Source organism: Glarea lozoyensis (assembly GCF_000409485.1).
Source record: "Glarea lozoyensis ATCC 20868 chromosome Unknown GLAREA11, whole genome shotgun sequence".
NCBI lineage: Eukaryota > Fungi > Ascomycota > Leotiomycetes > Helotiales > Helotiaceae > Glarea > Glarea lozoyensis.
Genome location: NW_007360985.1, coordinates 818,718 through 835,164, shown reverse-complemented (window position 1 = coordinate 835,164; position 16,447 = coordinate 818,718). Strand labels below are relative to the sequence as shown.

At 47.5% G+C, this 16,447-nt stretch overlaps 5 protein-coding genes across 5 annotated transcripts; 3 read left to right on the top strand and 2 right to left on the bottom strand.

Annotated features, from left to right (window-relative positions):
• Window positions 1–553: 553 nt before the first annotated feature.
• On the top strand, window positions 554–4,086 carry GLAREA_11192 (P-loop containing nucleoside triphosphate hydrolase; the record flags this gene model as incomplete). The annotated part of the gene is made up of 12 exons (XM_008079381.1): window positions 554–1,333; window positions 1,379–1,534; window positions 1,628–1,654; window positions 1,708–2,203; window positions 2,255–2,426; window positions 2,472–2,633; window positions 2,688–3,036; window positions 3,125–3,219; window positions 3,269–3,543; window positions 3,638–3,780; window positions 3,884–3,989; window positions 4,049–4,086. 12 exons carry the CDS (start codon window positions 554–556, stop codon window positions 4,084–4,086), a joined length of 2,799 nt encoding a protein of 932 aa, XP_008077572.1.
• A 1,548-nt stretch (window positions 4,087–5,634) lies between these two features.
• Window positions 5,635–6,710, bottom strand: GLAREA_11191 (NAD(P)-binding Rossmann-fold containing protein; the record flags this gene model as incomplete). Its single annotated transcript, XM_008079380.1, has 4 exons — window positions 5,635–5,906; window positions 5,964–6,298; window positions 6,349–6,607; window positions 6,656–6,710. 4 exons carry the CDS (start codon window positions 6,708–6,710, stop codon window positions 5,635–5,637), a joined length of 921 nt encoding a protein of 306 aa, XP_008077571.1.
• Window positions 6,711–7,151: 441 nt separating this feature from the next.
• GLAREA_11190 (uncharacterized protein) lies at window positions 7,152–7,780 on the top strand (the record flags this gene model as incomplete). Its single annotated transcript, XM_008079379.1, has 2 exons — window positions 7,152–7,202; window positions 7,253–7,780. The coding sequence occupies 2 exons, from the start codon at window positions 7,152–7,154 to the stop codon at window positions 7,778–7,780; spliced, it is 579 nt and encodes a 192-aa protein (XP_008077570.1).
• Window positions 7,781–8,628: 848 nt separating this feature from the next.
• GLAREA_11189 (MFS general substrate transporter) lies at window positions 8,629–10,960 on the bottom strand (the record flags this gene model as incomplete). Its single annotated transcript, XM_008079378.1, has 6 exons — window positions 8,629–8,702; window positions 8,757–8,880; window positions 8,927–8,998; window positions 9,045–9,914; window positions 10,282–10,820; window positions 10,915–10,960. 6 exons carry the CDS (start codon window positions 10,958–10,960, stop codon window positions 8,629–8,631), a joined length of 1,725 nt encoding a protein of 574 aa, XP_008077569.1.
• A 1,546-nt stretch (window positions 10,961–12,506) lies between these two features.
• GLAREA_11188 (uncharacterized protein) lies at window positions 12,507–13,099 on the top strand (the record flags this gene model as incomplete). The annotated part of the gene is made up of 2 exons (XM_008079377.1): window positions 12,507–12,587; window positions 12,644–13,099. 2 exons carry the CDS (start codon window positions 12,507–12,509, stop codon window positions 13,097–13,099), a joined length of 537 nt encoding a protein of 178 aa, XP_008077568.1.
• Between the last annotated feature and the right edge of the window lie 3,348 nt (window positions 13,100–16,447).

Below are 16,447 nucleotides of genomic sequence, written 5' to 3'. Positions count from 1 at the left end.
ATCTGGTCCGTCGCCTCTGGTCCCTGGTCGTCCCCTGTCCTCCCTCCTCCTCCTTGTGCCTTGACAGGAGCACCACACATGGGAGAATCCGCCGCAGGTGATGGTGATGGTGATGAATAACCTCGAATAACCTCGTTTCGCAGCAATCCTTCCATCGTCATATTGCCAACATCTCAACCATTATTTCGCCTTGCAACGTGTCACACTTCTAGCTCGTCTGGTTCAGGAAAGTAGGCCGGAACTCTGGCCAGACCAGATCCTCGGTTGCTGTTCCCCTGCAATTCGGACCTCGAAAAGTCACACCGCGATCCGTGAGGTCGTGTTTGATCGCGTCAATTCCACTTCGACAACACAACAGGGCATGCTAGAGAATCTAGAGAATCTAACTGCTCCTAGTATATGGGCATTCCAATTGCTTCGCACTTTGCACCTCATCGCTACACCAAGGCTCTGCAATGCTGTATCCTGACATAATTATCCTGTTGCTCGCGCTTGTACCCAAGGTACACCGTCTCAACCATATCCGGTGACGGGTGACGCATGGAAAGCCGCAATGGATGCCAGAACCGCCGCAAGAATATCTGGAATTTTCCACAAGACAAGTGTTGATGCAACCAAAACGGCTCAGACAACAATCAGCCATGTCGGCCAAAAAAGAACCTTTGACGAATACCATGAAAAGTCAGAAGCATCTGCGCAATCTGCTGTAGGAGATGTTGCAAAGAAATCGGAATTTCGCCGTCCAACTTTGCATAGGTGTCTTGACCCTCTGAAAGCGAGTGTGATACACACCCGACTTCAAACTCATGGACCAACCGAGTATTCTCAGCGTCGGCATCTGGCTCTAACGCCTGCTCCGACCTCAAACCCATACCTGAGTTTATCGCACCGAGCTTACGGGCTTCCCAAACAATTGGTAGATAACCTGGCTAGCTTAGGTGTCAGGTCTATCTATCCATGGCAGTCAGACTGCCTGTTGAAGAGCGGCGCGCTAGACGGAGAGCAAAATCTCGTCTATACTGCTCCAACCGGTGGCGGCAAATCTTTGGTCGCAGATGTCCTGATGATCAAGAAGATAGTCGAAAACCCAGGCAAAAAGGCAATTTTGGTTTTACCGTATGTTGCTCTCGTTCAAGAGAAATTGCGATGGTTGCGACAAGTGGTTTCCGGCATCACCAAAAAGGTGGCCGAGAAACCATACCCTGAAAAACAGAACCCAATGTGGAGCAAGCGTGGAGACGAAGAATCTGTCAGAGTCGTTGGGTTTTTTGGTGGTAGCAAGTCAAATCTGGCATGGGCCGACCTCGACATTGCGGTTTGCACGATTGAAAGGGTAGGCTGACATACGCTTTCGGGGATCACCGCCAACTTTTGACAGGCAAACTTATTGATTAATGCAGCAATTGGTGACTGGTCGGTTGGAAATCTGGCCGTTGTCGTGATGGACGAATTACATATGCTTGATGATGAGGGCAGGGGTTACATACTGGAATTGATGGCCACGAAACTTTTATGTCTGGACCAAAGTGTACAAGTGAGTCTGAAGTCGTTGTTAAACACATATGAAATGATTTACATCCTTCCACTTGGAATGCGTACAGTGTATGGATACTGACGTACAGATCAGATAATAGGCATGAGCGCTACCTTAAATGTAGGTCATAATCGGACCAAATGTATCTTGCTTTTCTGACTATTCCGCTATAGAATGCTGAACTGTTAGCAAAATGGCTTGATAATGCTAGGTTCTATATATCCAGATACCGACCCGTGCCTGTTGAAGAGTACCTTGTTTTTGATAATAATGTTTATAACGCTTCATCATCAAGCAGTTTTTATAAGACAGCTACTCAACTCAATTTACAAAGCCAGCGGACCCAGGTTTCTTCTCAAATGAGACCGGAAGCTACTAGGGTAATCGTACCCTCAGAGCACCCAGAGTTTGGTAGCTCTTTGGTAAATGCCGTTGTTTCTCTTGCATATGAGACTGCCAGTGCGGGTTATGGCGCTCTTGTTTTCTGTAGCAGCCGTGTGGGTTGCGAAACAGACGCTCAATTGATTAGCAGGGTGATGCCTCGCCCAGAGGAACTAAATATTGATATCGTTGATAAGCGAGAAGAGTTACTTAGTGACTTGCGGAGTTTGACCATTGGCTTAGACTCAGTACTCGAAAAGACTATACCGGTGGGCGTCGCGTTTCACCGTGAGTCTTTTACTAGCTGAGAGGTTCTGATACATACTGACTCATTCTTAGATGCTGGTCTGACCACTGAAGAGCGAGATCTGGTCGCGGCAGCATACGATGAGGGTGTTCTTAAAGTCATCGTTGCAACCTGTAGTCTGGCGGCTGGTATCAACCTTCCAGCTAGAAGAGTCATATTACATGGAGCACGGATGGGAGCGGATCTCGTTGGACCTTCAATGCTGTTAGTAACTTCTCATTAGCCAAAGTCATTATGCTAATTCCTTAGACGTCAGATGAGGGGCAGAGCTGGTCGAAAAGGGAAGGACGAGATTGGTGAAACATACTTATGCTGTCAGAAGTCTGATTTAGAAGCAGTAGCTGAGCTTATGGAGGCCGACATTCCTAGTGTTGAAAGTTGTCTAGTTCCAGGGAAGCGCGGCATCAAAAGGTGATTGTCGCAAATGTACCAGCCGGACTTTTGATTGTACTAATGATGCAACAGAGCCTTACTGGAAGTTATTGTAACACAACTGGCAACCAGTGACGAGTCAATTGACAATTACATCAAAAAAACCCTGTTATATCAGACGTCTGATCGAAATGAGCTTTCTGCTACAATTAGAAGCACCCTAGATGATCTCATAGAAACAGATTTGGTCAGCAGTCCCATGGATGGAGTTTATGAAGCTACACTTATTGGTCAGGCTGTTGTTGCATCATTATTAGCCCCAGAAGATGGGCTTTTCGTACATAAAGAGTTGAAACGAGCGCTCGAAGCTTTCGTGTTGGACGGCGATATGCATGCTTTTTATACGTTTACGCCGGTGCAGGTGACAACTTCGAAAGTAAACGTATGTCCATCCTTTTTCTTCCTCTCAACTTGTCCTACTCCAGCTTTGGTATTGCGGTGTTCCACGACCCGCTACTAACACCACCCAGTGGAAAATTTTCCTCAAAGAAATCGACCACCTATCAGAAAGCAACCTCCGCGTCCTTACCTTCCTCGGCCTCAACCCTCTCACCATAAACAAAATGTATCTCTCATCGCCCCCTTCCCCATTTCCCTCCCTCTAACAGCCACAGGGCCAACGGCGCAACCCTAAAAGAAACTACCCTCGCCGAAATAAACCTCGCGCGCATCTACAAACGCTTCTACACGGCCCTCCAACTCCGCGACCTCAGCAACGAAATGCCCATCTCCCAGGTCGCCCGCAAATACGATCTCCCCCGCGGCATCATCCAGAACCTGGCGCAGACGTGTCATGGATTTGCGGCGGGCATGGTCAGGTTTTGTGGGACGATGGGGTGGGGGGCGCTTGCGGCGGTCTTGGGGCATTATGAGGAGAGGCTGAAGGCTGGTAAGTGCTTTTGTCTTTTGTCTTTTGGTGTCTTGGGGTGGGAATAGGGATGAGGGGTTGGCTATGGAAGGGGCATTGTGCTGATGAAGTATAGGTGCGAAATCCGATCTTCTCGCCCTCGCGGAGATCACGTATGTGAAAAGTCGTACTGCGAGAATATTTTGGGAAAATGGGTTTAAAACAGTCGCTGCGGTTGCGGCGGCGGATGTTAAGGATTTGTTGCCGGTTTTGATCATGGTACGTTTCATTCCTCTCAAGGTATCATTCGTTTATTCATGTCTTCTGGATGGCGGCTGGTTGTCTAGTGAATGACGGCGTACTGACTGGGAGAATATGTTAGGCACAACCGAAAAAACCACGTCTGGATGCCGAGAGTGAAGAGAAGTATATCCGCAAGTTGAAGGCGAAGGTGGAGATTATTTTGAAGTCCGCGGGGAGGATCTGGGGTGGGTCTTCCTTTCTTCATTTTGTGATGGTGGAGAGATGGGCTAATGTACTTTTGTAGAGAGACAAGTTAGGGAGGAGATTGAGGATGAGGAGTGAAACAAAAAAGCAGTAAGATGTGTTTGTAAAACTATTTGGGAGATTGGTGTGGGGTTGAGGTGGGATGAGATGAGAAGGTGACTTGGTGAAATGGAAATGGGGTTTGAGAGATACGGATGGGGAAGATATGATATTTGGGGGAGTAGATTGCATTGGGACCGGAGTGTAATATAATTTGGCGTTGTTGGAATTTACGCAGCAAAAGAAAAATCTACGTTATATTTATCTCAGATATTGTACATAAACCTTGTAGCATCTTCTTCTCGAACACGTAACCCTATTTAGGACATACTGGTTCAGCTCACCCTCGCCTGAGAGAATCCGAAGACCATTGAACTCTCCAGCACCACATCCATCCAAGCAAAGTAAATGTCATCTGTTTTGCTGTGCGAGAAGCACTACACCAAGACTTACCTATTAACTTCCTCATTCGCCGTGTGATTTCAAACAACTCAAGATCACGTAAAATCGAAAATAGGGTGTGTGGGCATGCTGGTTTCGGTTAGAAGTTCATCTGTTCTCATTTTGTAGGACTGCTTTTGGGGGGTCTTGTTCTGGGCTAGAATGTAGCGGTTCTTTGGGGTTTGGTGAAGGAAATGGTGTTTCAGGGAGGTTGGATTGGATTTTGGAGAGGTGTGTGTGGTTTTAGGCGTTGTTTCTGTTGTAGTTTTATTTTCTTGGATTGTTTATATCGAGTCTTGTAGCATCAATACTACCTTGCTTTAACGGCATCCCTCACGGTATATTCACCTGCTCTAGTTTCCCATCAATTTCCCTGCTCACTTTAACCGGCCTTGATCTTGACAAATCGGCACTCCAGCGCCTTGTCGTAGGTCTTTGTATTAAGCGAGATCAAAGAGAAATTAGATTTAGTTATGGAGGTGGATGTGGGATGTTAGTATATCAACGGCACTGAACTTAGGGATTAACTGATAAGTATGTTGTTGATTTTGGGTGTATTGATAGTGAGAGCCCAGTTTGTGTGGTTCAATAACGCTACAACAGGTCTCTTTTCTAGAGTACGCTCTCCCATCACTTCGACATCAGCTCTACTCTTGAGAAAACGAAACGTCGACAAAGACTGGTGTACCCTCGTCTTCCAGCTCTCCTACCACTTCAAGATTCCTCAAAAGCCAGCTCCTCCACGAAAGTCGTTTCGTGAAAGACAGGTTAGGTGTCAGCCTGACCTATGATTAAGCATAAGTTCGGTGCTTATTTTGCACCAAGGGATTGAGAAAATTTCGGCTTGTGAGAGGCTTATAGATGAAATATAGCTTATATTGTTAAAATCGTTGGTATGTGTTTAGAATACCACTGGGTGATAGCAAACCATCCCGCAGGGACACGAAGGGGGTTTTGGGAGATAGAACGCCTACACGCTTTCTTTGATGATATAATTTGAGCTTATATCATTTAGTAGACTCCTGAGTTTCAACTGGAACCGACCCGAAAAGCCACAAAGCATTTCAAGTTTCTCAAATCATCCACCCCTAAATCTTTACAATTTTCATATCAGCCATCCCAACCAAAACGCCCGCTCTATCCCCCTCACAATTTCGCCTTCTTCGTAAAAGTCCCATCAAGCAAATAATCTGGATAAGTCTTCTCTCCATCAAAAGCACCCGTAGACCTCCATCCACCACCATCAATAACCAGCACCTCGCCATTAACATAGCTCCCCGTGTCCGCAAACAGATACACCGTTCCATCTGCGATCTCCTTGACTGTTCCGTAGCGACCTAATGGATTTTTCCGCTGTGCTGCGCCGGTGGCTTCGGATTTCGGGTCGCCGAGACGGGCCATGCCTTCTGTGCCGGCGACTGGATAGGGTGTTAGATATATTGGAAGTATAAAATCAGGGGAAGAGGTCAACTTACTAGGTCCAGGTGTGATAACATTACTAGTAATCCCATACGGACCATACTCCAACGCAGTCCCCGCCATGATAGCATCGACCCCCGCCTTCGCAGCCGCAGCATGTGTCTGTAACGGCATCCCCGTATAGTGGAACGCCGCTGATATGAACAGGATTCTGCCGCCTGTTGATGTATTCGTCCCGGTATTCGGATTTTTCTTTACGGACTCGATGAGGTAGGGGATCGTAGCTTTCAGCGTGTTGTACGAACCGAGTGTATCGATGTCCATGACTGTTTTAAACGCATTCGCCGACAGTCCGGCGATGGGAGACAAGAAATTGCCTGCTGCCCCAGCACTTCATAGTCCATCAGTATTGTATCTTTGTATCGGCAGAGAGAGACATACATCACATAATCAATGCCACCCAGCTCCCTCACACACCTCTCCACAGCCTTTTCCAGACTCTCAATACTCCTCACATCCGCCCCACCAATCCCAATCACCTTCGCCCCTTTCCGCGCAGTAGCAATGCTCTGTGCCATTTTCTCTGTCTTCTCGACATTACGTCCTAAGATGCAGGCGTTTGCGCCGAGATGCACGAGTGCCCGGACTTGCGCTGAACATATGGTTCCGCCGCCGCCGGTGCAGAATACGACTTTATTGTCTGATAGAAGAGTTAGGTTTATATAACAGGAGGAGGTGAGGGTCTTACCGAAGATTCCATCGCGCCAGGTGGAGGAGAGGTATTCTGATCTGGGGAGAGCCATCGGGGATTGGGGATGTTGGTTATGGATGTTAGCGGAGGGGGGATTTGTATCAAAGATAGGAGAATGTTTATTGGATTGAAGGTTATATTGTGGTGTTTTTGAGTATCTCTGCCCTGCTAGTTTGCCTTTTGGTGTATATATGTCGCTGTCTTGCAAACATCTAAAACCAATGTCTACGAAATCCGGGGAACCTGTGATAGCTTCGGGCCGTCGTGTTCTGGATTGTAATCATATACCGAGGCACGCGGAGGCTTCACCAGCGGGGCGGAGCGGAATTTGTATCGCAGTCCAAGCTTGGCTGCGAATCAACACCCAATCGCCGCCATCTCACCTCCACCATCTTCTGCATCAAGGTTCAAGCTCAACAGCTCCACGACGTCAGTCGTCTCCGACACTCAAACCCGCAGTTCTCTGCCAGCAACCCCAAACACATCCGCAAACATGAACAGCACATTCAAATTCATAGGTGTAACCTCTCTAGGCCTATACACAGTACGCCCCCTCAATTCCACGCGCCCAACACAACTGCTAACATACATCAGGGCCTCTCCTACACCCTCAGCGCCCTAACCCTCCCAACGCTCCTCACCCTCCCCTCCGCAACCAGCGCCTCCCGCGCAACAGCCCTCCTAACGCACACCTCGCTCCTCCATCTGCGGTCCCTCGCAGGCATATCGCTCTCCTCCTTCCTCCTCTCCTACCTGCTCTCGCCCCGCAACGCAAAACATCCGTATCTGCTCTGGACATCATTACTCGTCGCCTCTTCATCCGTCAGCGAACTGCTTCTCGCGCCTACGAAATATACTGCCGCGAGAAACGTGAAGGGGAAGGGCAAGGCGAAGGCGAAGCGGCAGATGGATTCGAGTTATGAGGTTTTAGGCGCTAGTGATCAGAGTGAGGAGGAGGTGGAGGAGGTGGAGGAGGTGAACGGCGAGGAGGTCCGGGAGAGGATTACGGGGTTCATGAAGAGTCAGGTGCTCCGGACTGCTATTTCGGCGGTGGGGTTTGCGGTTAGTGTGGTGGGGATTTGGGGGGATGGGGTTAATCGGGTTGTTTATGTTGAGGTTTAGGGGAATGGGAGAATGGGAAAGAGAAGGGTGGTATAGAGGGAATGAATGTGTGCCAGTTTGATGAAGTTATGGATGGGATGGGATTACGCCACTCTGTGATGCTTTGGTGTTTATATGTGAGTTGAGGCTGTAGGTGAACAAAATATACCAAAATTCTATGACAATGGTCTTGTACATATGTGGTGTCTGCTGTCCCAGACACTGGGAATAAAACTTTCATCACTCCAGCATGACTGAAAATCCCCTCGCAAGATATCTACTTCGTACATCTTATCAAGTGCCAGAATCATCACCCAGTCAACCTTCTTAACATCAACGACTACACATTCTCACTGTGCGTGATCCTGAACCCTAATGCCAGAAGATATGGCTCTATAGATCAACGAAACGATCATCCCTAAAAGAAAGCATAATAGTAAATAGGAAGAAATCCATCGGTTGATCGCCCTCTCCTCCATAAGGTCTTCATTCCGCGATTTTGCATGGGATTTTTCGAGTCTGAAGAATAATAGCGGGCTGTAATACAGTAACACGTGAAACCAAACCATTAACTAACGCAAAAAGTATGCGAAGCGGATTACGAATATCCTGGATATTATATTAACAGTAAATGCCTTGCCCATATGAATCCAGATACACTTGTCTTTCCATCCGCCACCCGCACCAACTATGCAAGACGAAATTTCACTTCCAAAGTTCATTATTTTTCTTTTTAGCTATATTTTAAACCTTCCGCTTATAGCCATCGTTGAAATCCAGAGCAACAAGCGATCTATGAATTACCGCACATGTGTGTAAACACTATCTCATCTAATTAAAACATCCTAACAAACGGCTTTTAAGCACCACTAGCCCGCTAATCCACAAATCTTCAAAATATTATGACGGTGAAAGAAATCTCGGTTGCGTTTACCGAAGATATCTACGTGTAGCACGTTAGACTTTTAGCAAGAGAGAAGGTGACGTGGTGACTTACACATAGGAATACTAGTAAGACAAATAATGATCTGAATACTTGATATCCACATAAAAGTCTTGTATGTTCCGGCACTGACGAGCCAGTCGTATGCACTGAAAGTTAGGCCAAAGGAGAATAGATTCTGGAAAATATTAGCCTTGCTGAAAGAGGGAGAATAATCGACATACCTTGAAAATAATGGTTGTTGTGAACGCTTCAATGGCGATATCACGATGAGCGTCGACGATGTAAAGAGATGCCTATGATAATTAGCTCATTTGCCGTAATATTCGTACATAAACTTACAGCAACGGCTCCAATAACCATCCCACCGACTTGAAGTCCAAAGCCCACAATAGGAAGAACGTGAGGATAATCCACCAGTGCGGCAGCCGTGATACCAAATAGGTACAATCCAGCACAACCAAATATGAGTTGTGGAATTACAAGAATGATTCTGAATTCCGGTTCGTATACACCATTGTTCCTTCGCGTCATGTATTTCGCACTCCAATCCGCGAGTGCGCCGGCCATCAAAAACCCAACGACTGCACCGACGAAAGCTCCAGCATAGGCGTAGCCTGTTTGCTCCTCATTCCAGTAAAGAGGAGGACCAAGAAAGATTGCCGCGAGGATAATTCCCATGAAAACAGTCCAACCAATCATAGCGCCTTGAATCAGCGATGCCCATAATACTGCCGGGTGCGCAAATAGGGGGAATGGCCGTAACGCTAATTTCCAGAAACTTTCTTGAGAAACTCGACCGTTGAAGATACGTAGATTTTCCGACCTGCTTTTCCTCGGCGTTCCGGCCCCAGCAAATATGCCGGTAGCTGATCGATGAGACTCATGATCCTGTCCCTCAGAAGCTCGTTCTGCCGACGTGGGTCTTCCTGGATTGAGCTCATATGCTGTTTGATGATCTGGATGTTTCTGGTATTCTTCGTGCTTGACAATCGCAATATCGGTGTTGAGATGGTCTGGACGAACAAATGCTGTTTCCGGGACGAAGAAGTAGACCAGAGGCAGGCAAACGGCTGTGAATATAGCCACAAAGTAAAAAGTCCACGGCCATCCTAGAGTCTTTACGTGTGTGATACGGCCGACCAGAATTGGAGTGAAGAAGGCCCCCCCAAAGACTGCCAGATTGGTCAAAGCCATACGCTTGCCACGTTCCTATCGAGTCAGTTAGTCCCGAATCAATGTATCAATATATGAAAAATCGCAATCTCCGATATGACCAATTACTGTTAAGCAGTATAACAGAGTCCTGGAATGTCTTCTAACGTAGTCACCGAAACAATGATTTACACGTAGTCCTATGTCCACAGATCCAGGTGCCATTGGCCAGGATACCTAACTTCCTCTTCTTTCCTTGAAATCGGTTTGAGCTGGAAGACGAGTGATTCCCGGTAAATATTTGCGCAAAAAATCCCGTAAACATAGCTTTGTCCCCAACGTATTCATCATGTCTTCCAGCCGTCCAAGCCGTAAATCTGACCCAGTTTCCGGGGAACGAAGAACATGAAAATTACCAACTTACATGAACAAAGTATAGATCTCCCACGGCAGCATTAACTAGCGTCTCAAATGGCGCAGTTCCTACACCCTGAAAGAACCGAGCCGCAGCCAGACTATCATAATTATGTTTGACAGCACCCCCCCAAACACTCGAAATAATCAGCGTAACCGTTCCAATTAAGAACAAATGTCTCTTCCCCCAAATCCGCGCAGACGGTACAAAGAATATCGCTGCTATAGCCACGCCTAAGAGATACCATCCTGTAAGCACCGCGATTTTGGTAAATTTTAGACGGAAGTATAGGGAGAGGGTGAGCGTGTTCGCCGCGAGAATAGGGCCTAGACAGGTCGCGAAGATGGAGGTGATGGAGAGGATGGTGACTATGAGATCGCGCTTCCATAATGGCCAGTTGAGAGGATCGTTTGGGTCGTCGGAGGGTTGAGGGATGAGAACAATGGGAACGGGCCCGGAGGTATCGTATTTCAGATTCGAGGAAACGGGCGCGGTCGCGGTCGCTGTCGCTGGTGATGTTTCGGGGTCTTCAAAGTAGCGGGTAGTTCCTGGACTTATGTTAGATAAAGAAGATGCTTTTTAAAATTGCCTCCATGTGAAGCATCCCGGATTTCTACAATATATTCTTTCCGTCGTACGTACCTGGTACACTCTCCGCAGATCGTGGTTCCAAGATCCCTAACCCCATCTTGCAATATGGCAGCGGGAAGACCCGCTTATGCCAAAAATTGGGGTGCAAAAAGAGGCAGATCGAAACAAAGAAGAGGAGACACGGCTGGGCGACGATGAGGTCGGATCGTGAGTCGCGATGAGAACGAAGATACTGAAACGACCGGCTGTTAAGCCTAAGGAAATTAGATCAGAGGGGTGAGGAAATAAATCGCAAGGAGGCACAGTGCTTTGTTGGTTGGTTGGATTGCTGCGAGACACTGCAGGGAAGGCATGTGAGGTTTCCTAGGTGGCTTGTGCTTGAACTCTAAAGGGCAGCCCAGGGGACGCGGGGGAAACTTAGACGAAGGTCAACCACGAGCAGTTGTATGAAAAAACTTAGATGTAAGTTTTGGCAACACGAATACTATCATCTAAATTCTTCAGTACTTCGGTCATCTTGTGCCTGTGAAAATTCGAAATGAGAAGGAATCTCTCCCGGTCGCTGTACTGTTGTTTGATCATGTAAGACTTACAGCACCTTCCCCCTAGGGCCCATCTGGTCTGGTAAGATCTGATCGTAGAATTCCTTGTAGCAAATCCTATCATCGTCGACCAGGTTGACTCAACCAGAGGACTTTTAAACGGACCTCGAATCATGGTGTTTAGCAATTTATGTCATTGCCATACCTCGAGCTCGTCTCTTACGACTTTGTGTATCCGCAAAGCCAAATTCCCTCGTCGATCCGGGATTCTGTTAAACAAGCTAGATAGTTAGAGCAACATCGCGTTCTTTGATCGACCTCGTCCGCCCTCTGTGGCAGTTGATAGTGGCAAGATCCGTCTCTTTTGAACAATTCACCTAGGTAGGTAGGTAGTCCAGGTAGTGCAGCCATGGCTCCTTGGATAGCGTAAGCGGGTAGCGATTAACGGACATCTACCAAACACGTCTGCTTGAAGGATCCGAAGAAGATGGCTCTGCCTCAGTGAGATATGTGAGATCCCATTTGAGGCCTAAGCTTTGGAAGAGCTGCAAATGTAGGTCCGATAGCATTTTTTATTGCGAACAAGAAGTTGGACAATAGCGGTATTCAAAGTATCAAAACAAAATAATTGCCTTGGATTCCGTTAGCTGGCTAGGTAGGCGATGCAAAGGAAACCATACTTGTATCTGCTTGGTGCGCTCTACTAGTAATGCAATCCGATCGAGCATGCGGATGCGCCTAGAACGTTGTCTAAGTAACTTTCCATGTGCTTTCAGCTCTCCACAAGGCTATGGTTGGAAACAAATTGAACAAACATTCAGGGGTTCTCTTTCTTCTGCGGTTCTGAATGGTTGTGTATCACCCATAGTTCAGCCAGTGGTCTTGTCCGTGCCTCTAAATGGCCAATTTCCATTTCGAGAAGAGTGATCGGCTTTATCCGAACGCCGCTGGGTCCGCTGGGAGCTCCCAATTAATCTCGCGGCTCGTCGCGACTTCAAAGTTATTTCTTACAAACAACCACTTCTGACACTTCTGACCATACCGGCAACGTTCTTTCCCTTAAAGACCAGAAATCATCAGTTTCAAGCCCAAATCGACAATATGAAGGTCACTTTCGTTGCGACACTCCTCGCTCTGGCCAACCTGGCTAGTGCCCAGCTGGATGGCATCCCTGCTTGCGCTGTATGTTCTCTTCAATATTGACGCTCGTTGACTTTGGAACTAACCTCCCCTCACAGAGACCCTGTGTTACTGCTCAAACCAGCGGCTCGAACATCGGCGGATGCCCAAGTCTCGACATCACTTGCATCTGCTCCAATCCCTCCTTCCTCAGTACCATTGCGTGTTGTCTGTCAGATGTTTGCAGTGCCGCTGATCAGAAGACTGCAACCGATTTCGCACGAAACTTCTGTGGCATCGCTGGAGTCACAAACCTACCTACGGCAGTAACATGCTCGACTGGTGCTAGTGCCAGCTCCACGTCCGCTGCTGGGTCCTCAGGAACTTCCGCGCCTACTGCGGCTTCAGGCAATGGTACAAACGCTCTATCGTCAGCAGTCTCATCGGTCAGCTCTCGCGTGTCATCGGCCACGAATTCGGCAGCTTCGGCAACAGGAACATCGGGGGCACAAAGAGTAGTCGGGGTTGGAGCTGGTATACTCGGAGGATTGGCGGCAGGTGTTGCGCTGTTGTAAGGATGGGTTGGTCGGATGTAATGGATTGAGGTGTAATATTCCCGGAAGTTTGTTTTGCGTCGGAAGGCTCAGGAAGGGGGGTTTGCCTTTTGTTCGTCATATTTGAGGAATGATAGTGGAATATTTGACGTCGCACTGATCTGGCGTTGTGCAACAACCAAACAATATTTCCCGTCTTGTACGACGAATGAAAGTCCGTCGTAGTCCAACGTGAAGTCAATTCTACATGTTTGATACAGAAGAAGTTACTATCCGAGACTGTGAGGGCGATATCAGTAGGCACCCGACCCAGTGGCTGATCAATATATACTTTGAAGCACTATGATTTGCTACAGCTCATACCTCTGATCCGGAAGGTCGTGCAATAATTCGTGCCAATTACCGAAATGTTTCGTATACCTGGGTGTTCTGGTCAGAGTTCGATCAGGTTTTCAAGAATACGAATGAATCGAATGCTTTCGTACTTCTCGTACTCCTGAAGCAGGCCCTGCTGTGATCTTATGAAGGCGGTAGGCAGTCCGCACTGGACCCAGCCGTTGAACCCTACATCGGATGACAGGTCGGGCCTGTATCCAATTTTCAAAAACAAAAAAGAAAACATCTGGACGCGTGTAATTTGTGGCTCACGCACAAAACACCACAGCGGAAAGACCTTGATGGGTACGTCCTCGTACGGGCAAACACAAAACACCCATTCGTAACGCCTTTTGGTCCACCACACTCCACCACTTCAGGCCCTAACGACTCAAAGGTTTTGGAGCGCTGGTCACTGCTGGAGCCACATCAGACGACCAGCTTTGACCCAACGACGCTTGCTCCCGCAATGACTGAAACATGCCCGCTTTGGCCTACAACATCGTGATGCTGCTAACGCTGATTGCAACGACTGGAGCCCGACCGAGCAGTATGCGTCGGCGACGATTTGGCGCATATGATGGATCATAGACACGCGGCGTTTGTGTGTTGCTGAAGAAGCAAAAGTTGACACCGGAGAAAGCAGAGGGAGTGGTAAAGATACCTAGGTAATTGCGGTACGCTTCGACTATTGACATGAGGAACCGACCTGTTGGTTTGCCCTCACTTCCACACGGAGTGTATCCCGACTCGTCATCTCTACCGACGAGACCATGCAAAAAGGTCGGAAGTTCGTACTTTTGTTTACAAAGATACAACTTTTGGCGGATTCCTGGTGGGGTGGACAACGGGGATCGCTCTGCGATTTTGAGACAGCAATGTTTGGCGAATAATTTCCTTGCGCACTGATATTCAGCTGTTCATGCTCACAGGAAGGTGAAGCGAGGTCGAGACTCGAGAGCCTCATTTCCAGGTGCAGAGCAGAGATTGCAATACACTTCAGTTCGTAAGATATACCGAATCTGTACAATTGCGTCGGTGATATGCTTGTTCTGATTATCTAAATGTCCGCTAGGAAAGTCTAGTGATGGGAAGAGATCTAGTTCTTCAGTAAAGCAAGCATACTATTAGGGATCTATGACAACCTGGAGTAGCATACACACGCCTAATTGAGCCCGACATAAACGTAGCTAATGTTCGGTCGTCTATGGTCTAGTGAGCATCTAATTACTTATTTATGAACTAATCAAAGTCACTATTCTCCTCAAGCCAGGGTACCGATATCCTTTTAAGTAATGATCAAGGACATGGTCGACAACGAGAACATCCACTTGCCTCCGCCAGCTCGCCGGCATTGAGAGCCGCAACGGTTATTCTAACCCATAACAGGTTTTCCATACCCAACATTCCAGGTTGTCGGCGACAGATCAGCAAATTTAAAAATCGGAGAGAGCTCCGTAGTTCGAACCTCAAAATCACGCCTGTTTCGAGTATCGGACGGACTTTACTATTGTGCGAGAACTGGGCATGTTGAGGATATTAAGTTCAAACTTCAAAGAAGAGTAAACCTAGACAGTCCAAATTGGCAATTGCAAGATGGCAGGGAAGATCACAAGGAGAGCGCCAAACGCAACACAAGCGATCTCCAAAACTTCAACGATCTCAGAGCCGCCTGTCAACAAGCACGGCCCTTCCTGCATGAGCATCAGAAACTGTTTATTTCCGTTGTGATTGGGGTCGCTATGACGTTCCTCGCGGGGTACCTATTTCGAGCCCAGTACGTGCTTGTATCAACAGCTTTAGGTGTCCGAATGATAGCAAAGCAAAGCAGGGAGCAGTATCAAAGCCAACAAAATTCGTGGAAAGTGAGCTGATGAGATAGATCTCTTTCATGGCGTCTCATCAACAGGACTCACGTTGCATTATTGTGGTCTTTGTGGTCCGGTTTTGGACTCTCACACCACCATCTCGGGGATAATTCGTCTTGAAGAGACACCGTCTCAATATTTCGGCTTGAAGACAAAAGTGGTGGCATGTGTTGCGTGCAACCTGGGAAGCGCGTCACAAAACGCCTGTCACAATCGGTTCACAGCTGGTAAAGGTAAAATCCGCACGGACTGTTGTGTATTTGGTTTTTCGAGATTGTCGCCACCGGGTGAGAGGAAGAGAGTGATACTCCGTACTAAGTGATGCCATCTTCAAAAGGAAATGTTTATTGACTTGGTGGATTGAAATGATAAAAATGTGCAATGTTTCCAAATAGTCTCGAATTTGTGTGAGCGTTGGCGTGGAATTCGAAACGATTTTAGGAAATGTGAAGTTAATTTCACAAACGATGGACTGTTCTAGGCACGAGGGGCCTCTGCATCCGAGCTTGAGAATCAGCCATCATTGGAGTAATAGCATGAGCATCTAGTTGGTGGTCAAATGATGCAATTGTAGATATTAAGGTTCCTGAGGATATTTAGAACCGGAGCGTTCGGTGACCAAAACTTACTTACAGCAACATTGAAGCTGGAGACGGAACGTAGCGTCTTTCCCAAAAGCAAAAAGAAAGCATGATACGAGGGCCGGTTTGCAATCCAGCTTGTATATCAAGGATGACCACGAATAGATTCGTTGCCACAATCATCTAGCGGGAACGCGACCGCTAATAGCATGCTTCTCACGTTTTCTAAAGTGTCACTCTTATTGCCGCAGCTTCTTGCCCCAGGACATTACGGGTGAGCCTGGATTGTTATTCTTATTTCGACATGGAGTTGTCAAAAAAACCTCCATGTGTCCTTGAGGAACCGAGCGTAGGGAATGAGGCCAGGTCCGACCTAGCAAACAAAGTGCTTTTGCAATAGCTGATTGGTCCTGTGGCTATGATTCCTCTGCCCAGTCACTCGCTTTGACCTCCACCCTCAACCATAACCGTACCGGTACAGAGGTAAAGCACTCGAAAGTTCAAAGTTTGGGGATGGATTATTCGGCCGTTTTGGCGGAGGGCAC